Source organism: Myotis myotis, unplaced genomic scaffold (genome assembly GCF_014108235.1).
Source record: "Myotis myotis isolate mMyoMyo1 unplaced genomic scaffold, mMyoMyo1.p scaffold_m19_p_13, whole genome shotgun sequence".
NCBI lineage: Eukaryota > Metazoa > Chordata > Mammalia > Chiroptera > Vespertilionidae > Myotis > Myotis myotis.
Window position 1 is genome coordinate 28,707,903 of NW_023416317.1, and position 26,782 is coordinate 28,734,684.

The following is a 26,782-nucleotide window of genomic DNA, read 5'->3' on the forward strand; positions in this document are numbered from 1 at the left end:
GTTATGGTAAGTATCAGTAATCAGTAGCAATCTCTCACAATGACTATAGTTAGGTAAGTCAATCTTTGCAATAGCAACTTCTCATTTATAGCATACTCTCTATTGACACTTAGCAACATACATGGTGGTACAAAAGAGAGAAGAATCCACCCAACTTGCTGCAGGGCTCTCCAAAAATCTCCTTTTTCTCATTTTTTCATTCCTGCATTTCTTCATACCTGCCCCCCTTTCTGCCAATTGTCATATATTTGCAGTTTACAGTTGAGTAAACAAGCAAAGAATAGTTAATATAATTTGCTCACTGGATAATGAGACTTCAAACTAGACATCCTGCCCTCTTCCAATCTGACTGCTGTCTTCCGTTTAGTGCCCGAGTTGCCTCGGCAGCTGGCCTCTTCACTGTCCCATATAGCACTACACTCTGTCATTATCCTACCAACACTTTTCATGGATTCTCCATTGTCTCTGAGGCATAAAATTGAGATGCTTCATAATTTGCAAGTTCTTACTATGAAAGTCACACAATGTCCTTGAGTCTTAATTTTTTTCATGTTAGAAAGTTAAGTTGGCATCAATCGGAGTTTTCCAAATTATGCACTATAATTCATTAGTGGGTTATGAAATAAGTTTAGAGTATGAGGAGGAAGGAATTAAGACAGCTGGCCAGGATCAATTTCCCTCTATTACTGACTGGACTGGGGGTTAACGGGAAACTTCTAGGGCAGTGATTTTCAACCTTTTTCATCTCATGGCACACATAAACTACTAAAAATCCTGCGGCACACCAAAAAATGTTGTTTCCCTCTGAACTCACAAAATAAAATAAAATAAAATAAAATAAAATAAAATAAAATAAAATAAAATAAAAAAAATAAATAAAATAAAATAAATTAAATAAAATAAATAAAATAAATAAAATAAAATAAAATAAAATAAATAAAATAGAATAATAAAATAAAATAAAATAGGTGTAATTTTGATTCATTCACATTGGATGCCTATTGTTGTGTTGGCTGTTATCATTTTTTTATCTGACAATCTAAGGGAAAAGAGGTCAGTGCCCCTGACTAATCAGGTATCGCATGTTTTAAAAATTCTTGCAGCACACTGGTTGAAAATTGCTGACCTAGAGTAAAGAAGACTAGTGACTGGTTTAACCTCTTTGTAAATAAGACACTAGGACCTTAGGAAAACAGACTGATATTTACTAGGAGGAGAGCCCCGTGGAATGCTGTGAGGAGAATTACCAATGTAGGGACTGCTTATAGTACCAGTAGTTCTCAAAGAGTACTCCAAGGACCAGCAGCACTTAAGTTACCTGGAAACTTGTGAGAAATGCAAATTCTCAGGCCCCACCGAGATCAGTGAATCAGAAACTCTAGGTAAGGTCCAGCAATCTGTATTTAACAAGACCTCCAGGCAATTCTGGAGCATGATCAAGTTTGAGAACCACTGCAGTATACACTTTCCAGATTTATGAGGCATAGCTCCCTGAAGAATGTCACACAAATCCCTGACATATACAATTGAGATGTGTCATTTAGAGCCTCCCTGCTGTTCGAGGTGACTCACAAACCTCCTTTATAATACTACTAGAGGCCCGGTGCACGAATTCATGCACCAGTGGGGTCCCTCAGCCTGGCCTGCAGCATTGGACCAAAACCGGCTCCCTGACATCCCCCAAGGGGTCCCAGATTGCAAGAGAGCGCAGGCCAGGCCGAGGAACCCCAGTAGTGCATGACCGGGGCTGGGGAGGGAGATGGGAGGTTGACCAGCTGGGGAGGGACCGTGGGAGAGCTCCTGGGCATGTCCAGCCCATCCAGATCACCTGGACCCAAACAGTAAGCTAACCTACCGGTCGGAGGGTCTGTCCCCTGGTGGTCAGTGCACGTCATAGCGACTGGTTGACCAGTCAACTCTCTGCCCCCTGGTGGTCAGTCACATCATAGCAAGCGGTTGAGTGGCCTTAGCATACATTAGCATATTACTCTTTGATTGGTTGAACAGACGACTGGACAACCAGACACTTAGCATATTAGGCTTTCATTATGTAAGATGAATCCTTACCAGCCAGGGGAACACGTGTCTGATGTGGGAAGGACAGATTATGAAGCCACATGACATGTCCCCCATCTCTAATTGTTTTGCCTCTTGATTGCTTATGTTCTTGAAATATTTGTAAAGCATGATTCTGGGCAAGATTTCTGATTCACATGTGTCAGATTTGACATTCTGATTCTTTGTGTTGGCTCAGAATCACAACCACCATTTTTTTTTTTTTTTTTTTTAAATGAGAAAGGATGTAATAGAAACCAGAGAGCATCACATTTATGGAACTGTTTTGTGAATACCACCTCAGTTTTCTCTCTCTCTCTCTCTCTCTCTCTCTCTCTCTCTCTCACACACACACACACACACACACACACAAATTTGCACATATGCACAGTGTGGCAATAAAAAATATATTTCTTACTGTAAATTGTGGATAGGAGTATTTGAAAGTTATTGGCCTGGATAATTTTCATTAAGAAAGCACCATGTAACCCACAAATAAAAACATCCCCTAATAATCCCTGAGGTTTGTGAAAACTACTGAGTGATTCCAAAGATCTTTGGATTCTCTCACATGAATTTTCTGTTCTAGCCTGGCAAATAAGGCTCTTGCAAGCTGATTCTGCTCCACCTCTCCAACTGAACTAACACTGATACCCCTCCTGCATTAGACTATCCTGCCCGCTATCCTGCATATTCTCTTACACAGTTCTCTCCTAGACTGGCCTCTTTACTCTCTAAATCTTATCCATTATTTAAGACCCAGGTCAAATTCTAACTTCTCTATATAGTCTTCTCTGCTGGATTTAACCTAGAATGAGCAGAGCTCCCTATAACTCATTTAGCATTAAATATGTTGCCTTAATTTGTATGTAGTAAGAGATCAAAATGGGTCTTAAAAAATAGCTTATAGCCGAGACCGGTTTGGCTCAGTGGATAGAGCGTCGGCCTGCGGACTGAAAGGTCCCAGGTTCGATTCCGGTCAAGGGCATGTACCTGGGTTGCGGGCATATCCCCAGTAGGAGATGTGCAGGAGGCAGCTGATCGATGTTTCTCTCTCATCGATGTTTCTAACTCTCTATCTCTCTCCCTTCCTCTCTGTAAAAAATCAATAAAATATATTTAAAAAAAAAAAAAAAAATAGCTTATAAATCCCTCAAGGTCTGAGACTATCTTTCACTTCTTTACAAAGCCTAGATTATTTGACATTTGCAAATTAGCAAGAATTAGTACTTCTTGAGACCTTTTTATAATGTAACACAGTTGAGTCTTGAGATGCTAAATAGATTAGAAGTATGATGACAGTGAATGTAACTGATGATTAAAAACATCTAAAACTCACAGTATACAATAACTCCTCTGGAGTGACGGGACTGGTGAAGATGGTGCGCAGACATCGAAGGCAAGCTTCAATGAACTTCAGGTCTAGAGATAACAGTCCTATTAACAGAAAATAAATTTAAGGTTCACCTTTTCAGCCATATTTAAAACTGCAAACTGATTCTTATTTTTACTTGTATAAATATGACTTCCTTACATACCTTGCAGTAAGGCAGGGATGATATGGCAATCTAATAGAGACTTGACATTGTTTTCAGTACCCATAGCAAGACTTCCCAATACCACTGCACATTCGGTTTTCAGCTCTGTACTTGAGGTTTCTTGCTGAAGCAAATACAACAATCTAAAAAGAATGAATTTGATAAACAGAAGAGACTAAAAAACTTAAACGAAAGTAAATTAGCTAAAAGTAATGTGACAAAAAAAAAGACTACCAATACATCACACATACTAAAAATACTGTTGACAAGCTTATAGAGGATAGGAAATGGTCATTTGTTTTATCAGCTGATAATTTAATAAAGAAGTGTTTGGAAAAGAAATCTAAAAGATTGTCTTCATTTTGAGCAAAAGAATAATCATATAGTCTCAAGAGTTTACCAGAACTATAAATGTAAAAGTTGTCTAAAGTGGTCTCTGTAGAAACAGTCCCTGTTATCTGCCACTTCAGAATATGAAGACAGCCAATGCCAAGTGCTGCTGGGTCTTACATTCAGACTAGATATGGACCTTGAATAACCAGAGCTATAGCTTAGAGATCACAAAGGTTGAGCCTACAAGGAATATTCAGAATCCTTGTGTAGCTCTTCAAGTAAGGGGAGCTCTCCTCTTTCTTTAATTCTCCCATTTGGAGAATCCGGGGATCATCCCATTTTCATTTCAGCCCAGCCTTCCAAACAACTACTCTTCAAATTCTAATTATCCACCACTTATGACCATCTTCCTTATTCTAAGGAAGGACTCTCATGCTCCCTAAAGCATATTTATTTTTTAAAATATGCTTTTATTGATTTTTAGAGAGAGGAGGGAAGAAGGATAGAGAGATAGAAACATCAATGAAAGAGAAACATCATCAATCGACTGCTCCTGCATGCCCCCTACTGGGGATCGAGCCTGCAACCTGAGCATGTGCCCCCCTGACTGGGAATCAACTGATGACCTCTTGGTTCATGGATCAATGCTCAACCACTGAGCAACACTGGCCATGCCCTAAATCATATTTATATACTGGATACTAATCCTCTAAAAAGGCTACTGAGTGCTTTATGGTTACTAAAGTATATATTCGAAGTTGGCTATGATAAAAACAATACAACCATTAATCCTATATCAAAAGATAACAGAAAAACCCCAAAACATTTAAAAATTCTGAATGAAAAATTTACAGCAACTGCACATAAAACTTAGTTCGAGTAGTAACAGCAAATCGAAAGTTATACAACTGTCATTATCTGCCAAAAGGAAGCTTATTAGATCAGAAGAAATCAAACTTTCTGTTAATTTAAAAAAAATTTTTTAAATTAGAAATTAAATACAGAAAAACAGAATTAAAGACCAACCAAGTCTCTCTCTCTTTTTAATTCAAAAACAGATATTGAAATCCTGAGAAATTGTTATCCATTCATACAAAAAACTGCCAGGGCTCTCAGTAGATCGGAAAGAATCAATCAGGTTGGTGTACATTGCCTCTCTATCCAACAATCTTTTATTGCAGAGTCAATGATCTTCCCAAATTTCCAACAAGTATCCATACATTACTTTACTGCCCATTCTCTGCTATTTTAATTTGTTTTGTTTTTTACAGATGCTTCAAAGAACTCATGGCATTAATTTAGGAAATTAAGAGGCTGTTCAAAAATAGAATAGGCAATACAGAAAAAATATTAGTCTTATGGTTGAGAATGAGAAATACATTAGAATTAGTAGATAATGGAATGATAGCAAACATACCTTGGGACAGCTCCTAAAACAATGAGGTTGGCTTTCTGCTTGTTGTTTCCAATTACAGCATTTTTCATGTCTCTGAATTCAGGGGAAGAGAAAAGGGTACAATATGTTGAAATATAGAAATCAAAGATCAATTCTTCCACTTTATGTTTATTATGCCACATCTTGGATTGGCAAGTACAGAAGTTAGTGACAAAGTCAATGCACTGACCTTTCCCCCCTGGAACGCCAAAGAGAAGGGATAGAAATAGGTGCTGAGTGAACCTGGGGGCTGTAAAACAGGACAGGAGTGGAGTGGGGGAAGTGGGAGATATCCTGAGTACTGGCAAAAGACTTCCAATACTAAATGCTGAGTTCTTCAAAAAAGGCCACCAAGCCTTTGAATATAAAGAAATACAGATCACCTCCTTACTTACATCTGGGAGGGGAAAATAAAAGCAACCAGTCCACAGAACATACCTGACCTTGTTTCAGGGAGAATGACTTTTTTACTCTTTTTTTCTGACCTCTTTTGGACTGAATATTTCTTATTCTATTTTATCTCCTTTATTACCTTTTTAAAAAAATATATATTTTATTGATTTTTTACAGAGAGGAAGGGAGAGAGAGAGTTAGAAACATCGATGAGAAAGGAACATTGATCAGATGCCTACTGCACACCTCCTACTGGGGATGTGCCCGCAACCAAGGTACATGCCCCCAGCCAGAATCAAACCTGGGACCTTTCAGTCTGCAGGCTGACGCTCTATCCACGGAGCCAAACCGGTTAGGGTTCTCCTTTATTATCTTATTAGCTGTACCTCTTTGGGTTTTGTTCTGTTGTTTTTTAGTGGTTGCTTTGCAACCTATAATGTGCACGTTTCAACAGTCTTCAAGGGATATTATCCTCATTTCATGTGTATTTTAAGATCACTGCAAAAATATGTACTTCCACTTCTCCCTCCATTCTTTAAGCTGCTACTGTCACACGTTTTATTTTTAAATTAATTAGAAACAATAGAATATATTGTTACTATGTTTGCTTAAGCAGCCAATTATCTTTTAAGGAGATTTAAAAATAAATGTTTTATATTTCTTACATATTCATCAGTAATTTTTATTCTAGCTAAACTCATATCTTTACTTCACCAGGAATAAAACTGTATTCATAGAGTATCTCCTATTAATGACCAACTGATTCACAAACATGTGGTTGGTCCCAAAGGACAGGAAAAAAAAAAGCTCAAAATAAACCTAATACCACTAATAAAATGTTTAATAAAAATACTCTGATTGGACCTAGCTGGTTTGGCTCAGTAAATAGAGCATTGGCCTGCAGACTGAAAGGTCCCTGGTTTGATTCCAGTCAAGGGCACATGCCTGGGGCATGTGGGAGGCGACTGGTCAATGATTCTCTCTCATCACTGATGGTTCTATATCTCTCTCTCCCTCTCCCTTTCTTATCTGAAATCAATAAAAAAAGATATTTAAAAAAATACTCTGGCCCTAGCTGGTTTGGCTCAGTGGACAGAGAACCTGAAGGGTCCCAGGTTCGATTCTGGTCAAGGGCACATGCCTAGGTTGTGGGCTTGATTCTCAGTAGGGGACGTGCAGGAGGCAGCCAATCAATGATTCTCTCATCATTGATGTGTCTATCTCTCTTTCCCTCTCCCTTCCTCTCTGAAATCAATAAAGATATACTAAAAAAAAAAAAAATACTCTGATTGGTCAGTAGCCCTATCTTAATATAGAACAACTATGTGATCTACATAGCTGTGGTTCTCAAAGAGGGAAAGAGGGCATTTCAGCCCCCTACAGACATTTCAAAAGTTTGAGATTTCTAAAAATTTCTGGTCATAGTTTTACAAATAGAAAGCATATTTTTGCAGTTTTAAAAATACATATAATTTTCAGTATTATACCTGCCCTATAAATAAAAGGGAGATTATACTTTTTGTTAGGAGTTATTTCATTTTGGAAAATCAGGTCACTAGCACACTGGCACTCATGGTATTGGAGTCATCAATACCATATACCTGTATCAGCCCACATTTGTAGTCCTTGCATTCACACTGCTGTATTAAGTTTTCTAACATAGTCCCACTTAAGCATTTACATACTGAAACATTAGAAATTACCTTCTTTTTTATTTCTCCTTTATAGTATATGGAGGGAAGGCATTGTTTTTAGTTATGTATGTGAGTTTGTTATATTATGGATTTAATTTCAGCACAGTACAGAGGATGTTACAAAATACTTACAAGGGGAAGTCAGGTCCGATAGCATTAAGGCCATTGCTATAGAGCAGTGGTTCTCAACCTTCCTAATGCGGTGATCCTTTAATACAGTTCCTCATGTTGTGGTGACCCCCAACCATAAAATTATTTTCGTTGCTACTTCATAACTGTAATTTTGCTACTGTTATGAATCGTAATGTAAATATCTGATATGCAGGATGGTCTTGGGCGACACCCTGTGAAAGGGTCGTTCGACCCCCAAAGGGGTCGCGACCCATAGGTTGAGAACTGCTGCTATAGAGCCTCGAAGTTCTTAGCTCACCCTTTCTTTCTAGCCCCAAATAAGCTTCCCTAGATACTTGACCAGCATCTCTTTTGACTTCCCCTCTTCTAGGTGGCAGAACTCTACAATATATAGGAATTTCTTGTCAACACTGAAAGTTATAATCCTGAAAAAGTTCCATAGTTAGCAAACCAGTATCTTGTAGAAAAACAAAGTAGGAAACAGAGGGGGGGGGGGGTTACTTTAAAAAACACCAACAACTAATTGTTACAATCAGCATGTATTTCCAATACCAACCAAATTCACTGGCATTTAAAACACTAGTAATAATTATAATATCCTTCTCCTCCATTACCTTCTTTGATTATTGCAGAAAAATACTACTATGGCATAGCGCTCTGCTGAAAGCTCAAGCCAAACACTGTTCATCTACCCAGTCTTCTGTCATTAGCTCAGTGCCTGAGCTGTCTCTGTGAACTATTAGTCAGATCTTCCATATGGTTCACAGAGTATAGTAGGAGTATTATTTGCTTACTAAGGTTCTTACCAAGTTCTGATACTTGATTTTAAAACCACGTGATATCAAAGCCTCATTTATCAAAACATAGTTGTGATACTGGACATCCAGCCTCCTGCCTCCTTGTGGATGCCTGCAGTTTTCTTAAAGCTTACTTCAAAATTATCAGCTTACACACCCAAACAGAGCAGTATGCCATTTACCTCATCTTCTTTCCTTCTCTTACTGTGATCTGCCTACACCAATGCGGCACATTCATTTGTCCAGCAGCTATCTATTGGTGCCATTCTGGATGCTCCCTCTTTCCTGGAACTCCCAACCATAACATTTTCCCAGATTTCTCCCCATTCTTCCTAAACTAAGCAGAAATGAGGTATCCCCACATTACCATATAAACACATTCCAAATATCTGAAATCATGTCCGAGTGAATGTTTTTAGAAAAGCAAACAAAAACGCTTCCAACTGTCCAGTACTCTCAGAAGTTTGCAAAAAGGACACAGAGGAGCCAGCTCTAACCAGTACAATATGCCCATGCTAGACAAGGAAGAAGAGATGCAAATGCCTGGCAAATAAATTCTATTCAGCTATTGCTATAAAGGGATGCTATAGGATAATTTCTATGAAAGAGTTAAAACAGAAAAAGATGACAATTATCACAATACCCATCTTTAGCAGATCTAAGTACAGCGTAGGATCCCATTTCAGGGCCAGAGCCAGCTAGGTGAAGTCTCTTGTTCCAATAACTATTCTCTCATCTCCTCATCCCCTCCCTTCCTGGGCTAACTACTCACTTTTCAGGTCCACACTTTGTTGTCATGTCACTTCCTCCAAGAAGCATGACCTGACAACTCCCAGGTATGGGTTAGATGGCCCTCCCAGGTACCCTCTATCATAACACACTCATTACTTTTTAGGATAGAAATCTGTCTCATAAGAGGCAATAAAGTCATCCTGGCCTGGATCCACCAGAGAAGCTACTATCAGTGGACTATAAAATGTACCGTATAGAAATCCATATTTCTGTAAAATGCGAACTCATAACTATCATCTGACATGGAAGCACAACAGATCTGTGCAAGATGTATATACTGCTTTGAAGTTTATAAAGCATTCCATAGCCATTGTTTATTTAATCTTCATCACAACCTTGAGTAAGATGAACCCCACTTTACAGATGAGGAAGCTAGACTCAGGTTTGGGGATTTTCTCAGAGCTCCACATTAAATGAGAGAGCTGGTATCAACCTACATACATATTTTTTTGTTAATCCTCACCCAAGGATATTTTTCCATTGATTTTTAGAGAGAGTGGGAGGGAGGGGAAGAGACAGAGAGAAACATGATGTGAGAGAAACACATTGATTGGTTGCTCCCACACATGCCCCAACCAAGGCCTGGATGGAGCCTGTAACTGAGATACATCCCTTGACTGGGAATAAAAACTGGGACTCTTCAGTCCACACGCTGACGCTCTATCCACTGAGCCAAATTGGCTAGGGCTAAACCTGTATTTTTTCCATTACCTCCGGCCTATCAGGCATTTGGAACAATCTAATAAAAAAGACAAAAGAATTCAAGAAATATGTTTCCCTTTTTCCTCCTGTGTTTCAATTTTACATTTTTATACAAAATAAAAGTATTTCTAACTTTCAGTCAAAGACATCCTTTTCCCAGTAGATCAAAGGAATATATCACATGTCTACCAACTTTTAATGTTGGGGGGAAAACGCCCTACTTATATACTACAAATAGCCAACCATTAGTTTTGAGCTCAGCATGTGCTAGGCTCTATGAATGATACAAAAGTATCATATAATGGGATGCTTGATCTAAAGAGTTTACAATTTCCTTGGAAAGACCAAAATAACACTAACAATGTAAGGCTATATTATAAATTGAGTGCTTATAGGGCTCAGAAAAGTACATGAAAAGGACAAGCTTAACAGATTTTGAGGCAATAGTGAGAACTAAGATGAACCTTAGAAAACGGCCAAGATCTGAGTAAGTGGATGGGGAAGGCAAAAAAAAAAAAAGCCACTCAGGTAAGACCATCCTGAAAATAAAAGTGGCATATTTCTGGGACAATCCCAGAAGCCTGGACTGAAAATTATTCAGGAACATAAAATTAGAAAAGTGATGAAGAGATAAACTAAAGGGAGGATTAAGGAGCAACCATGTTTTTGACAGAAAACAAACATGAAGGAAGCAATAAGGACAATAAGCTGAATGTGGAATGGATTGGAATGCAGATATTGCTTAAGAGAGATAACTAAATGGCTAATGCCCTTCCTTTGTGGTACACCAAGGCCACCTGCACTTATCATTCACTAATCAAACTATGGTGACTATCTCTTTAGTTATCTGTCTCCTCCTTTAGACTTTTGGATCTTCCAGAGCAGTACTGCTTTATCATTATACTAGAGGCCCAGTGCACGAAATTCCTACACTCGGGGGAGGGGGGTCCTTAGCAGATGTCCAACTGCCATGGAGCGAGGAGAGGCTCCCACCACTGCCACTGCGCTAGCCAGCCATAACCTGGCTTCTGGCGCACTGACCACCAGGGGACAGCTCCTGCGTTGAGCATCTGCCCCCTGGTGGTCAATGCGTGTCATAGCGACTAGTCATTCCGCTGTTTGGTCGATTTGCATATTAGCCTTTTATTATATAGGATAGTTCCACACTATCATGATGCCTAGAATTTGCTAGGCACTCAACACATGTTTGTTAAAGGAATTAATCTATCCAGGTATCTAGTTGTGACACTTGATTAGGGTGGCAACCATAGGAATCATTAATACTAAGGACTTTTGAGGAAGCATTTAACAAGGTGATTTCATAGGTACAGGATATGTGATATGTGACATATCTTGAGTGACTACTTCAAGTCTGGGTGCCTGTGTGCAGGGAACACCAAGAAACTTGGAGAATAAATCCCTTAGCAATACAAGGATCTCTCTTAATTTTGGACACACTGAATTCTCTCTGAGGTGAGATAAGAATATCCAGATAGAAAAGCCAAAAAAGTAAGCCTTGGGGATATGCCACTCTTTGAGAATTGGAAAACAAGAACCAATATTAAGATGTTACAAACATGCAATTGTCTAAACATTTTTAGCTGAAATCTAGCTAGAATCTTAAATTTGCCCACTAATAAATAAACTCAAGAGGCACTGAATTTTACATGGAAATTAACGTTTCTACTTCTTGTCTTTGCATGGTAAAGAGAAAAGGCTCAACTATTAAAACAACATATATAGTGCCTACAATGGCATATGTCTAAATTAAGAGTATTATGATGGTGATCAAAACCAAGAGAGAAAGTAAGCCTTGCACAGTGCCATTAAAACAGTAGAAAAAGTAAGAAAAGAATTGAGATCTAGCTCTGCTGGAGAAACAGTTTCAGTCAGTCGTGTATAAGCATATTTATTCCTAAACAATCAAAATAGCGTAAGTTTTAGGTGAAAACATAATATTATCTAAAACCAGAAAATTATTTTTAAAATTATTGAAGGTGGGAGCCTGAAGCTAAAAGATCCATTATGTCACTTTCACTTTGAACCAGTATTACTTTTTGCTTAACTGAAGAAGCTCTTGTTTGGAATATTGTACATTCATTTTTGGTCTAATAGGTGTAATATATCTAAATTAGAATTCTAGCCTCTCTCCCTCTTCTTGAGTTTGAATTGTTTTATCTGTTGAATATTTTTTATTTGCATTTTCCTTTCTCTTCTTCAAGGAGAATCGTCATTTTGGTGTTTCTTTTCTTCTTCTTTTTTTTTTTTTTTAATTCTTACCTGAGGGTATTTTTTCCATTGATTTTTAGAGAGAGTGGAAGGGAGAAGGAGTGACACAGAGAGAGAAACATTGATGTGAGAGAGAAACATTGATTGATTTCTTCCCACACACAAGCCTACCACCCAGTTATATGCCTTTGACTGGAATCAAACGTGGGACCCTTCAGTCTGCAGGCCGATACTCTATCCACTGAGCCAAACTGGCTAGGGCTTCATCTTATTTCTGAAATTGTTTTATATTAGGGCCGTTTAACGATTAACCACTTTAGTGCTAATTTGTAGTACTAAATTTTGTATGTCTGACTTAATTCTTACAAGTTCGCAAGATGGGCAGTATTACTCTCACTTTAAAGATGATGACGCTAAGGCTCAAGGCAATAAAGCAACTGGCCTAGCACACACTAGAAAAGGACTCCACTACAAAATGTCAGAACCAGGAATTCAACATACTGTTGTCCAACTCCAAAGCCCATTCTCCTTCCACTCACCATCCCTTCACAAAACCTTTCTTACCTGTCTTAGCTAACAGCTAAGTGTCTGAGACTTGACAAGTTTTTAAGAGGCACTAAGGCTAGAAAATAGAAAACTACACCTTAACTTGTTGTTACAATGTGCTCTTCCCAACTTTTTTATGCTTTAATATTTTGCCAACTTTCAAGAAGCTACAGTGTTCTTTGGTAAATAAAAAAATTCTGAAATTGACAAGTGACACTCGAATTAGCGAGTTATATCAGACACAACTCAAGATATAAGTCTTTTACATAAAATCATTGATTCATAACCTTAGTTCTTCTCCTAAATACTACTATGATTATAGTAGCAATGAAAAAAGTAATATTATCTTCTACTATTATTCACTGAGCACTTAATGAGTCTGACATTTTCAACTAAACTATTTATTGAGGAATTTTAAGTGATTCTTAGTCTGGTGATTAGATAAAGTCACCTCATGATTTCTAGGATTATCAATATAGACTATCTGGCTGTGTGTGTGGAGTGTCTGCCTGTCTAAGGAGAAGTATTACATTAAACCTTTCCTCCTCTCAACTAATTTGTGTACGTAAGTATAACGCAACCTGATTTAACAGATAGATTTAATACCATATTTCCTGGCAATAATCAAACTAGCCTAAAAGGGGCTGATGAAATCATTATAAAGTCCCCTAGTTAAGGGGACAAAAGCACAGTTAACGCAATGAGAAAACAAATACCATCTCCTATTTCTGTAAACTGAGAAGATACGGTGTCAAGTATACCAGGTGGGTCTCCATCCAGCTCCTAACTTTCCCTTCCAGCCCAACTTGAACAGCCAAGCAACTTTACTCACTTATCTAGCTTCCATGTTACAAATGCACATTCCCAAGGCATCCCTTCTACAATTCCTTGGGGGCTGAGAGGTAGGAGAAGGGAGGTTGGGGTTGAATAAGAATTGCAGTCAGTAGAAGCATCCTAGCCTTGCCATGGCTGAGCAAGAGTTAAACTGAAGGTACCACTGGCTGATAACACTAGCAGGGTAAGTAAGAGAAGAAGAAAGGGACTCATTTGTGCCTTTGCTGCTATCCCAAATGTATCTCATCCTGACCCTTGTTTGTGTCCTCCTTCCCTTGAACACAGTTCAGGACTGCAGGTGCTATGTGGTTCCCTTAGGCTAAACCTTATCGCTTAGAACTAAGGTGTTAAGAGCATGATAATCTGCACTTTGGAGAATTCTGTCTTTCACTCAGTTACAATCTTATCACACTTGTCCCAATTAATTTTTTAAAGCATAATCAATCACTTCAGGTATGTTCTTTAAAAATACACCCTCTCATTAAACATGGAATTTTAGATAAAAGAAGGGCATTGATGTTATCAAGAGTTTATTTAAATTTCTAATGACCGCTTTCTAAATTCTGATATTTAAGACATCATTAGTGTATTAGAACCTTAGAGACAGTTGAGTTAAGCAAAATCAAAACAAACAGAAAATCCTCTGAGCTATTCTCCTAACCCTTTTCAATTATAAAGGATCATCAATTTTATTCTCTTGCTTTTGCTGGAGATTAAAGTCACAAAAGCATTCTCCAAAGCAACATTTTTTTAAATGTAAAACAAGTATCCTATAAAAAAATGAAGCTAGCCATGTCAGTTAACTATACAACAGACAATTCTTTAACAGTACAATATTAAAGTCATGACTGTTAAGGGAACTTTCCAATACGGCAGAAAAAAATTTCCTGCATTTTCAGAATTATAATATTTATTCGGCAGATTCAAACAAGAAAACAAACAAGACTTGATAGACTCTTAAATACATACTACTTACATGACACCTTGTAGAACTTTCTGGGGATCAGGGTCAAATAGCCTGTCAACATAGTGGCGACTGCTAGCTGTTACTTCCTAGAAAGTGGGGGAAAAATTATGACATCTGAAGCCATGCAAATCACAAATTCACAGCATCACCCACAACATCAAATAGCTATATAATCTAACTTAAGGTAAGTGCACTAGAATGTCTACAAAATGCTTATTATATTAAATCATTCTGAGAAAAGTTGTGACAAGATAAATAAAAAGATGAGGAAGAAGATAGCTGGTTCTCACTGAAAACATAACTAGACAGTAGGACCTTTGCGCTAAGCCCTGCAAGTTTTGCCAACAGAAGTACTGGGAATTAAGAAGCAGTTAAGTTTCTTAACTAGCTGTTGGATGTCACCTATGTATGAAAAAGAGAAAGGAACATTGCTTCTGTTTAGTGCCCACTAAAGGGAAAGAAAACCTGGCTCTCAGCAAGGAAAAGGGGTAGGGACTTCATCAATGGTCTTCGAGGGGTAGTCTAGGTGCAAGAGAAAGTGCCTCAGATTGCTGTACAGTAGCTGCACTGCTAGAATGCAGACATATGCAAAAATATAAACTAAAACAAAGGAGTTGTCACTTTCTGTGAGGGGAAAATAATTAGGAATTAGAGTGATTGTTCAGGTCCGAGACAGTTAGTTAAGCTGAAATGGCTAAAGCTGGATATAAGGGGGAGAGTGAGCGCATAAAGAGCAAGAGGAGACACTTAGCTCCCTTTATTTGTATCATGGGGCTTGCTCTATTATGTTATTTCTTACATATAATAGTGATTTTTTTTTTACATTTAATTCTCAATACTTAACCTTATTTAAAACAAAGAACATTCTTAATTATTAGTTTAAGAACCAGAGAAAAAGCATTTTTGTCCCTTGCTTTTTCTTTCTGATACCTGCTGAAATATACTCATGTACCCATTAGCAATAAATTATTACAGAGAAGAGGAAATACTTTTCAAATTTACCCAGAACCCAGATCAGTAAAGAGTTCATTGCCAACACACAGTGCCAGCTTAAGCTTCTGAGTCAGCAAAAGTAACTGAAGAAAAACTACATAAATTCTAATTGCCTGACAATACAGTTAAAAAAAAATCAAAGCATATTTTCATAATATGAGCTTGCAAGCAAAATATATTCACAGGCAACTCAAATGCCCACGTTAAAATGTACTCCATTTATAAAGAACGAAGCCAGAGGTATATCACATTACCTGACTTCAAATTATACTACAGAGGTACAATAATCAAAACAACATGGTATTGGCAGAAGAACAGACACACAGACCAATGGAACAGAAATGAGAACCCAGAAATAAAAGCACAGGTAGTTGGGCAAACAATTTTTAACAAAGGAGCCAAAAACACACAATGCAGAAAAGAAAGCCTCTTCAATTAATGATGCTGGGAGACTTGGAAAGCCACATGCAAAAGAATGAAACCAGATTATAGTTTGCCCCCTTGTATAAAAATGAATTTGAAATGGATCAAAGATCTAAATATAGGATCTGAAACAATAAAATCCATAGAATAAAACATAGCTACTAAACTTATGGACCTGAGTTGTAGAGAACATATGAATTTGACCCCACAGGCAAGGGGAAGTAAAGGCAAAAATAATTGAGTAGGACCATATCAAACTAAAATGTTTCTGCACAGCAAAATAGACCAGCAACAAAACAAAAGGGCAACCAACAGGATGGGAGATGATATTTGCAAACAATAGCTCCAACATGGCATTAATACCCAAAATAAACAAAGAGCTCATACAGCCCTACAAGGTTTGGCTCAATGGATAGAGAGGCAGCCTGCAGATTGAAGAGTCCAGGGTTTGATTCCGGTCAAGGGCACATACTCGGGTTGTGGGCTCGATCCCCAGTGGGGGGCATGCAGGAGGCAGCCACTCAATGTTTCTCTTTCATGTCAATGTTTCCCTTTCTCTCTCTCTAAAATAAATACAAAGACATATCCTATGTAATAAAAGCCCATCAACTTAATGGCGGGATGACCAGAACGACTGGTCTACCAGTTGCTATGACGCACACTGACCACCAGGGGGCAGACGCTCAACGCAGGAGCTGCTCCCTGGTGGTCAGTGTGCTACCACAGTGGGAGCACTGTCTGGCTGACTATGATGAGCAGCTGCTCCCACTGCGAACCCCAGGCTGATGGGCAGGAACTTGGGCTGTGATCCTTGCCTCCTCGACCCAGGCTCCTCCTCCTCGCTCCCTACCGCCTCCTCCAGATGCCTGCAGGCTGTGCAGTGCTGCCGCTGGGCTAGCAGAGCTGACCCCGGAGGCTGGGAGGCAGGTTCTTGGCTGCCATGGGACTGAGGCTTACTGCACCGCCTCACAGTGCTATTGTCCCTGGGCCCAGCCCTGACCGGGTCCCCTGGAGAGGCAAGTGCTCCAGCTCCACGGAAGACACCGGACCAGGGAGGAGCTGCTCAGAGGGCGGGTCCACCGCCACTCGGCAAACTGGGATGAGAGGCGCTAGGGTGGGAAAAAAAAGATAAATATTTTTATAATACCTGACACTTGTTTAGTATGTTACAGTTTACAAAGCATTAGCCTATCTATTTTCTCGCTTAATTCATATGCTATTTAGAAATTAAAATATTATAATACACTTTTCAAGGGGGAACTGGAACTGTGACCCCTAAGAAATGAAAGTTTAAACTAGCAACTGCCAATCAAAATTTAATATGTCAATTATTCCACAAACTACTAGGGACTTCAAGAGAAAAGTGTTCATAATGTTTGTTCATTCAGGTTTGTTAGGGAAAATCTTGGTTAAGGGAGAGATGAAAGAAATACAACCAAAAAAACCCAGGATGTTTGAACTCTAAAATTCAGTTTAAAACCTATTTCAGGCTGAAACTGTACATGTAAATTAAATATCTTTAATTTACCAGGTGTTATGTTAGGTCCTGGTAATAGAGAGATAAGATAGAGTCCCTTACTCTCAAGGCGTTCACAGCACAGAAAAGAAGCAGATATGGAAGAAAGTTACAAATGTAACTTGAAGCACACGGTAAGTGTAACCATAATTTATAGAAAAGTAGTAACTGAGTATTTACTTAAACGGTATATATTAGTTTCCTGCTTTTTCTTACTTAATACAACTGGGGCACTGTGTAAATTCTTAAAAAGTTACAATGTGAGGATAGTTAACTTACCTATGAGTTTCACTTTAGGAAAAACTAGCTGGTACTACAGAATATGTTTTAAGAAGAGGGTGTTAAGACTGGTACAGTTGGGAACCACTAACTAAAATAGCTAATGTTCCAGTTAACTGGGAGCTCCAGAAACCCTTCCCCATCCCCAAAATTTGATTTTCTAATGTCTCTAAAACTCTCAGTCCCTTCCTCTCCCAAATGCTTCCTTTGGTTGCTTTGAAAATTTTCTGAGAAGCCAAATTCACAATAATTCATTTTAAAGCCCAGGGACACTTGATATGTTTGTATTTGGCCACATAGAGCTTAGGGTTGCCACAATCCAGCATATCAGAAATCAATACTTTGATATCAGCATTTTCTTAAATTGTGCCTTAATTTCTAATCATATGTTCTCTTTGGTTCTGGTGAGAGAGTTCAACTCACAAAATCCTAAAAACTACTACCTACTGTTGCTTTGAAGAGTTCTGGTGATATGTAGTATTTCTCTGCCAGAGGCTTATTTCACTATTAAGCAAAAGTAATCAGTACACAATTCCTTCCCGATTTTGAGGGAAAATATCTGCATCCCTCTGGAACAATACAAACAGGCTAATATCACCAACAAAGAACGACCTTTTCCTTTCAGACAACTATCATGGCCTTCCACTATACTCCAAAATTCCCACTGGCCTCCAAAAGGAGGAAAAATTAGAACAAAATGCAAGTACTAGTTAAAACCCAAGATTTTGGTGGTTTTTTATTTTCTTTTTCTTCTTGTATTCTGGTAAACTTCTGACCCCATTAGGATTTTCATTCAATTTTTTCAGACCAATCTTATAGTATTTTTGCAACTATTTTTATCCTTAATGTTTTTTAAATCATGCATTCATTCTTTGGTGTTTCTATAGGTTCACAGCATCCTTCCTCCTTCAGATTAATCAAAAGCCTGCTTTTCTGCAGCCTCTAGCAACTTTGGAAAGTTTATAAAATGGCACCTCACAGCTGGGTGGGTCCTATCAGTATAGAATGTAATATACCTATGACAACCAAGATGCCTGGAGTATAATCTGCTTTAATTTCACAAACACAATCATGAAAATTCTTAAATATATAATTTTAAACTTAATCTTCTTGGGTAAGAAGCAATAAATAATTAAGACTGAAAATCCGTTACATGTTAAGAGAACATATTTTAAAATAAATAGTAAATAAATTAGTGCTCATAAAGTTTGAAAATAAAATTCTCAAATGTAAGGCTGTGCACACATTTTTTTTTTTTTTTTTTAATTTAGGTGTTTGGAAATCTGACTGACACTTTAATAGGACAGCAGGCAAGTCAACCTTTCTGGTTCTGTTTTCCCTGTTGAAAAAGAAAGACAAGAATGAACTAGAGATAATCTGCAGGTTTCTTCCAGGCAAAGATTCCATAATTTTACAGTCACACAAAAAGAAATCTATATATATAAAAGCCAAGCAACTAGAACACCAGAACAACTGGAACGACCAGTAGTTATGACGTGCACTGCGGCTGGCCAACCAGCCTGATTGGGGGGTGGCCCCCTCCTTCCCCCGGCTGTATCAGGGACAGGGTCAGCCAGTCAAACTCCCATGGCCCCTCCCCCTCACTGGCCTGGCCCCATCGGTCCTCCTACCCTGATCAAGGGTGGGGCTGGCCAGCCAACCACCCGTGGTCCCTCCCCCTCACTGGCCCTGCTCTATCAGCCCCCATTGGGACGGGTTGGCTGGACCCTCCCCCTGTGCACAAATTCATGCACCAGCCTCTAGTTTTTTTCATAATAGAAAAACTAGGCACAATTAGATTAAAAGGGATATGAAGAGTAGCCTTTATTTTTTCTGTAATGAGTGTTTAAAGTAATAAAATATTAATATAGTCCTGGCATAATATTGACAATTATAAACATGCTTTGGTGATCACAAGAACTGAAAGCAATTTATATTCATGCTTCTTTCAGGTGCTGCAGTGGTTCATCCTTTTAAAGTATGGTACAAATCACAAAGAACTATATGTATCTAGATAACCACTAAAGCTCCCTCTCACCATTAAATTCTATTTGTTCACTCTTCAATGTAGACAGAAATGTTTGAAGACCAAGGGCCAAGGAGGCATCCCTCCAGATAGAGTAAATAAACTAAGTAAGGATGTATGGTACAAAACATCATAATCTGGATGTCAAAGAGAGCAAGAACCATCTCTGGGGCATAAGAGTGATAATGTTTGTGAGGAGTGTTACAAAGACTGAGATATTCTCTGGGTTGGCTGGGGTTCAGTGAAATGTCTCCAAAAATGATAAGCTACTTCAGAAAATCCACTAGGATGCATTCAAATGCCTACTTCCCGATCCTGAATGACAGTGAGGCTATTCAGACATGGGTGTGGTGTTGTCCTGGACCTTAAGAATAGTTTAAATTATTCAAGATTGCAATCATGTAATGATTTAAGAGATCCTGGGTTCCATCTTTCATGGTATACCTCAGAAGTAGTATTGTCCAGATAGGCTCGCTGTCTCCAGATTTTAAAAGGCCTTATTTGCTTCAGATTTTTAGAGGCAGTAAACAGACTTGGCTTGGAGCTATCCATGGTTCTGGACTCAGAGTCAGCCCACCACTCCCAGCAATCGGTACATTAGCTTTCCTATTATAATACCATCAGGAGCTGCTGATCCATCACCCACATTGTGGCCTAAGACAATCATGAGCCACTTGTGATCTCCATCTAGTCCTCTCTGCCTGTGCCCAGACCCACAAGTGCCTTACTTTCTCCTAGCTTGGATCTGCACCTAACCTAGCTCTGCCTCCCAGGCCTGCTATACATCTACTACACAAAGACCTTTCTGTAGATACAGTGCATCTCATGGAAGATCACTGACGTACTCTGGGCAACAGATTATGGTTCTTAAGAGCCAAGTACCCCACATGATACCTTACATGAGTTTTAAACCATATTGTTATAATTCTTACCATTTCGAAATGATTTTAAATGACTTTAAAATTTTGCTATGTTTTTGTGGTTGACTTTGGGATGGGTAAAGAATAGGAACTGTTAACTCAAGATTGATGTGTGGGTTTCAGGGAATCCTTACTTAGAACTTATGTGATTCTTTAGGCATTTGCATATATTTCTGGGAAAGAGAGTGTAAAGACTATTATCCTTAAAAGGTTAAGAACCACTGATAAATATGCTGATGATTCCCAAATAACGATCCCCTTTGTATCTGTGGTGTAATAAATATATTGGGTCTTTGTCCCAGTTCCTGGCACAGAGCTCATAAAACCACTGGAATTTCCTTACTAATATGAATGTCTTTGGTTATTCATAAGGAGCCCCTTTTGAGCACAGGAGTTAATGCTAATGAATGATTAAGCTGAGGCCCCTAGAAAGCCTCAGGATGGGACTTATTACCAGAAAGAGCAAGTGATTAGAGGGTTTGAATTTTTTTAATATATATTTTTTATTGATTTCAGAGAGGAAGGGAGAGAGATAGAAACATCAATGATGAGAAAGAATCATTGATTGGCTGCCTCCTGCACATCACCTACTGTTGGGGGCGGGGGGGGGGGGGGGTCGAGCCCGCAACCCGGGCATGTGCTCTTGGCCGGAATTAAACCTGGGACCCTTTAGTCCGCAGGCCGATGCTCTATCCACTCAGCCAAACCGGCTAGGGCAAGAGGGTTAGAACTTTCTATCCCATCCACCAACCTCTGGGAAGGGGAAGAATAAGGGACTAGAGGTTAAAGCTCTATAAAATTTTCTGGAATAAAATTTGACATCCACATGCCAGGAGGGTGGCAGAACCCAGTTTTACTGGGACAGAAATTCCTGTACCTGGGACCTTTCCAGATCTTGCCCTATGTACCTCTTCATCTGGCTGTTCATTTGTATCCTTTATAATAAACTACTACACATAAGTAATTGTTTTCCGGAGCTTTATGAACTGTTCCAACAAATGATCGAATCCAAGGAGGGACTTACGGAACCTGATTTATAGCTGGTCAGTCAGAGGTACAGAAGAACAACCTGGACTTGCAACTGGTGTCTGAAGTGGGAGTCTGTAGGACTGAACCTTTAACTTGTGGGATCTGACATGATCTGCATGTAGATCATTCAGAACTGAGTTAAATTGTAGAACACACAGATGGTGTCCACAGAGAATTGGACAATTGCTTGGTGGTATTGGAAATATTCCAGAATATCCAACTGCCTACTGGCAACTCTAAATGGATGTCCAGAAAATACTTTAAACTCAGCATGTCCAAAATGAAACTCATTTTTCCTCCTTCTACCTTAACACATTCCTCTCCTAATCCTCAACATCTCAGTATATGATACAACCTAGTTTAAAGGTAAAAATCCTGCAAATCACGCTTAATCGTGATCATGACTCTATCCTTTTCCTCATTCCCCTTATCCAATCAGTCACCACTGACAGCTTTTTGAAAGCCTAACATATTCTTAAAAGAATCATGTGCTCTGTAATCATTTCCCAGGTGGTAAAGACCTCCAAATATTAACTGATCCTAAGGTGAGAGATTCTTCCCAGGGGTTAGAAACTCTCCCAACTTTTCATTTTTAACAGAAAGCATGCCAATCTCAGCATTCCCCTCTCCCAATAACTGTATTATGAATATACCACAGAATAAAGCTAACTCTTTATTCTTCTGATTTTACGGAACAAAGTCAAAACAGTTTTCCTTTCTCAAAGAGACAAGTGGGGGCTGTTTCTGCAAAAGAGCTTTTAATTTGAAATACCTTTCATTCCTATGTAAGTGGTCCCAAGGATCATAGTAAAACTGTCCAGTGAAGGCAGCTATTCTTCAACTTACAGAAAGTTGAATTCCATATCTTTACCCAAAAGCCAACATGACAGATGGCACTGCAAAACAACTGCCAAATCAGAAATAAAAAAGATAACTCAAAATCACTGAAATTCATGGTCTCTAGCACTATTTTAAAATTCTTTATGAGTCCTAACCAGTTTGGCTAAGTGGATAGAGCATCGGCCTGTGGACTAAAGGGTTTCGGGTTCGATCCCGGTCAAGGGCATATGCCTGGGTTGCGGGCTTGATCCCCACCCAGCAGGGGGAGTGCAGAAGTCAGCCTTTCAGTGATTCTCTCTCATCACTGATGTTTCGATCTCTCTCTCCCTCTCCCTCTCCCTTCCTCTCTGAAATCAATAAAAATATATTTTAAAAAATTATTGAGAATGAAGAGAATAGGAAGGCTAGATCTCCAAGTGAAATAATAGGGATCCAACACAAAGATGATTTTAATTCTTGGTAAAATTTAAACGACTTCTTGAGCACTTATTGTCTAAATTCAGGTGGCATTCTTTCCTTAGACAGCAGGATGTCTGGAAAGACAATGAGCATCTTTCATTCTTCACACATTGCCAGTAAAGATTAGGAAGTTCGTGCTAATTAATTTATTTTAGGACCACGTCCAGACATATATACCCTTGCTTTTTTGGTGCTCTGTAGAGTAAACTAATGGCAGACTTTAAAATATGCTGACCAGATTTTACTTTGCATGTATTAATAAAAATGAATAGATGGCCAGGCCGCGGTGGCTCAGTGATTGAGCATCAGCCTATGAACAGGGAGGTCACAGTGCAATTCCCGGTTGGGGCACATGCCTGGGTAGCGGGCTCGATCCTGGGTTTGGGGCGTGCAGGAGGCAGTGATTGATGATTCTCTCTCATCATTGATGTTTCTATCTCTTTCTCCCTCTCCCTTCCTCTCTCTGAAATCAATAAAAACATACTTAAAATAAAATAAAATAAAAACCAAGAGAGGCCAAATTTGTGCTTATAGCATAGTTGGCTTAAAACTTCACAGAAGCCCTAACCGGTTTGGCTCAGTGGATAGAGCATCGGCCTGCAGACTGAAAGGTCCCAGGTTCGATTCCGGTCAAGGGCATGTACCTTGGTTGCGGGCACATCCCCAGTAGGGGGTGTGCAGGAGGCAGCTGATCAATGTTTCTAGCTCTCTGTAAAAAACCAATAAAATGTTAAAAAAAAAAAAAACAACTTCACAGAAAACTCTTTTCTAACTACTGTCAGTTGTCCATGTAAAGAGAAAAATCAATATGCAGCTTGAGTCCAACAAAATACTTACAGTCCTCAAGAATAGAACAAAATTAAGGAATATCCAGAGTTGGAATATACTATACAGTTCTAAAAGCTGCTTGTCAAAAAGGGTAATAGTAAAGAAGGCTTAATTAATAAGTGCCTCAGCTGTCCGTATTAGTCTACATTGTGTTTCAAAAGCATTTCATTACCTTGCCTCTCTCAAATAATTACAAAGTAATCAAAATAAAATACAATCATCTTCTTAACAGGGTCTTTCAAAAGCAAACATTTTCATTTTAATTCCAGTTATCAATTGAAAAAAGAATAGATCAAGCCTTTGGTATTATGTTTAATTCTTCACCAAGCCCAAGGTTTTGCAGATTTTCTCCAGTTTTATTTTCCCTGAAAGTTTTATTTTGTTTTACAATTAAATCTATGACCCATTTTACTTTTTGTATGACATGTGAGGTTGAGATAAAAATTCATTTTTAACCTATGGTTAAGAGGATAAAAAGGTAAGTAACAGGCTGGGAGAAAATATTTGCAAAGCACCTGACAAAGGACTCGTACCTAGAATATATGGAGAAATTTCAAAACTCAACAGGCAAAAAACAGTCCAATTAGAAAGTGGTCAAGGGACATGAAGAAATATTTCACTGAAATATTTAATTCATATTTTAATAAAGTATGGATTTTATTAAATAAATAATGAAGATATTATTTACACTACTAATCATTATGGAAATGTAAATTAAGGCCATAATAAGATATCACCACACATCTATTAAAAGAGCTAGCCAGATGGCTCAGTTGGTTGAGCTTCCACCCAGGCACTTAGAAGACGAGGTTCGAACCTGGATTGCGAGCTCAATCCCCAGTAGTGGGTATACAGGAGGCAGCTGATCAACGTTTCTATCCCTCTCCCTTCCTCTCTCTAAAATCAATAAAAACACATTTTTTAAAAATAATGACAATATCAAATGCTTATGAGGGTGCAGAGAAACTGGATCTCTCAGACATTATGGGTGGGAATATAAAATGGTAGAGCCACTCTAAAAAAGTTGGTTGGTTTCTTTAAGAACTAAATCATATAATGTAGCAATTGCACTCTTGGACATTTATCTCAGGGATACCAAAAGTTATGTCTTATTATGGTTGCAAGATGCCCTTCAGCAATAACCATCAGGAAACTAAATAAGGTTCATTACTTGCAAGATCATGAGATGGTGGGAAGCACACATGCACATGGGTCTGGGGTTCTGCTTTTATTGGAGCTGAGGCTAGGGGTTATTGGAGTGAGCCTAGGGTTTCATTGGCTCACTCTTTATTCATGAATTTAAAATACAAAAACCAGAATTTAAAGCTTGAAAATAAAAACAAGCGACTCAAAGGTTTGGTTACTGAAATCAACTAAAATATCTAAAATAAAGGCACTCAGTGGAGGGACTTGGTCTGGCTCTTTATCTAGTCCTGCAGCTAACAATGTTTATTGGAAACTAGAGACCCAGTGCATAAAATTCGTGAATGGATAGGGTCCCTAGGCCTGGCCAGAGATCAAGGCTGATCAGGGCCTTCTGGCTGCTGGCCAGGGCCTTCCTTCATTCTGCGCCGCCCCCGATGGTCAGCACACGTCATAGTGAGCGATCAAACTCCTGGTCGAACTCCCCAGGGGACACTTTGCATATTAGCCTTTTATACATACAGATAGAAGATAGGCATCCTTGAAGTGGATACCTTTGAAGTGGATGCCTTAGCAATCAAAGCTTAAGTCAGGCACTTACATTACAAAAGAAAAAAAATTATCAAAGTTTACTCTACAAAGATCTAACAGGTAAATGATTAAACAAATCATGATATATCCATACTAAGAAGTACTACTTAGCAATAAAAAGGGACAAACTACTGATACACACAACAACTTGGGCAGATCTCAAGGGTGCTGTGTTGAGTGACAAAGCCAATCTCAAAAGGTCACATACTGTATGACTCCATTACATTACAAAAAATGACAACCTTATAGACATAAAGAAACTAGTGGTTGCCAGGGGTTAGGTAGTGGGGGAGAGGGAGTAGGTAGGTGTGACTACAAAGAGGTTGCATAGGGAAGATCTCTGTGATTTTAAGACTAATTCTGTAATACACATGTGATAAAATGATAAAAACCTGTACACATACCAATATCAATTTCCTGGCTAAATGTAACCAATGGGGGAAACTGGGTAATCTGTACACAGGAATCTCTCTGTACTATATTTGCAACTTACCATGAATACAAAATTATTCAAAATAAAGTTTTAAAAGTGCAATGTTAAATCATCCAAAAGTTTGCGAAACATGAGAGAATTTTTACATTTGTTGAAAAGGGTGATGTAATGCTAAGTGAAAACCAAAGAGCATTATGGGTGATCATGGTGCAGCCTAGAAAGAGCTGAAGTGTTTGTTCAACTCCCCAAAACAAATAGTTCCAACATTTATTGAGTACCTAGTATATGCAAGATAGTACTGGAAACAGTGCTGGGATTAATAACAAGAAATTAATGTACTAAGGAGATAAGATAGAATAACTATTAAAGGCACAGGGTTTCTGCAAAAGCAGTTCCCTTTGCCTGGAATGTTCTTCTATTTTCCTAGTTTGTTCTTACCCATCTTTGAACTCAGCTCATTGTCATTTCTTCAAGGAGACCCTCCCTAACTCTCCTCACTGCCCTCCACATTAGATCAATTTCCCTACTACATGCTTGTAACAGTGCCCTATATTTTTCACCCATAACACTAACAGCCATTCACAAAGAACTGTGTGTGATGACTTGATAACTATTTCCCCCATTAGATTAAAATCTCCAAAAGGGCAGCGACAGATCTGTGTAGCTCACCACTATATTCCCAAACCCAACAACCATGCCTGGAAAATGACAAAAGCTCAAAGTATATCGCATGAATAAATCTATACAAAGCTATAATTCATCTGTACAAACGATCAGGCAGACAATAAGTTACTAGGGTTTAAGAACCCTACATCACTTCAACTTGAGAAAGCCAGTTTATATGGCATAGAAAGT

The 26,782-nt window shown here is 38.6% G+C and overlaps 1 protein-coding gene across 11 annotated transcripts in view; it reads right to left on the reverse strand.

Annotated features, from left to right (window-relative positions):
* Window positions 1-26,782, reverse strand: part of ARMC8 (armadillo repeat containing 8) — a 73,635-nt gene that overhangs the window by 43,521 nt on the left and 3,332 nt on the right. For 9 of the 11 annotated variants that reach the window (XR_004971546.1, XR_004971541.1, XR_004971543.1 and 6 more), the window contains exons 2-5: window positions 14,457-14,533; window positions 5,344-5,415; window positions 3,594-3,736; window positions 3,395-3,492 (exon numbers count right to left, since the gene is read on the reverse strand). Coding sequence is in view for 4 of the 11 variants with exons in the window: in XM_036332455.1 (XP_036188348.1) it covers window positions 3,395-3,492; window positions 3,594-3,736; window positions 5,344-5,415; window positions 14,457-14,533 (390 nt within the window). In the remaining 7 variants the exon portion in view is untranslated. Of the gene's footprint in view, window positions 1-3,394; window positions 3,493-3,593; window positions 3,737-5,343; window positions 5,416-14,456; window positions 14,534-22,405; window positions 22,429-26,782 lie in introns of those variants that run through there. The other 2 variants (XR_004971544.1, XR_004971545.1) reach the window with 2 other exon arrangements.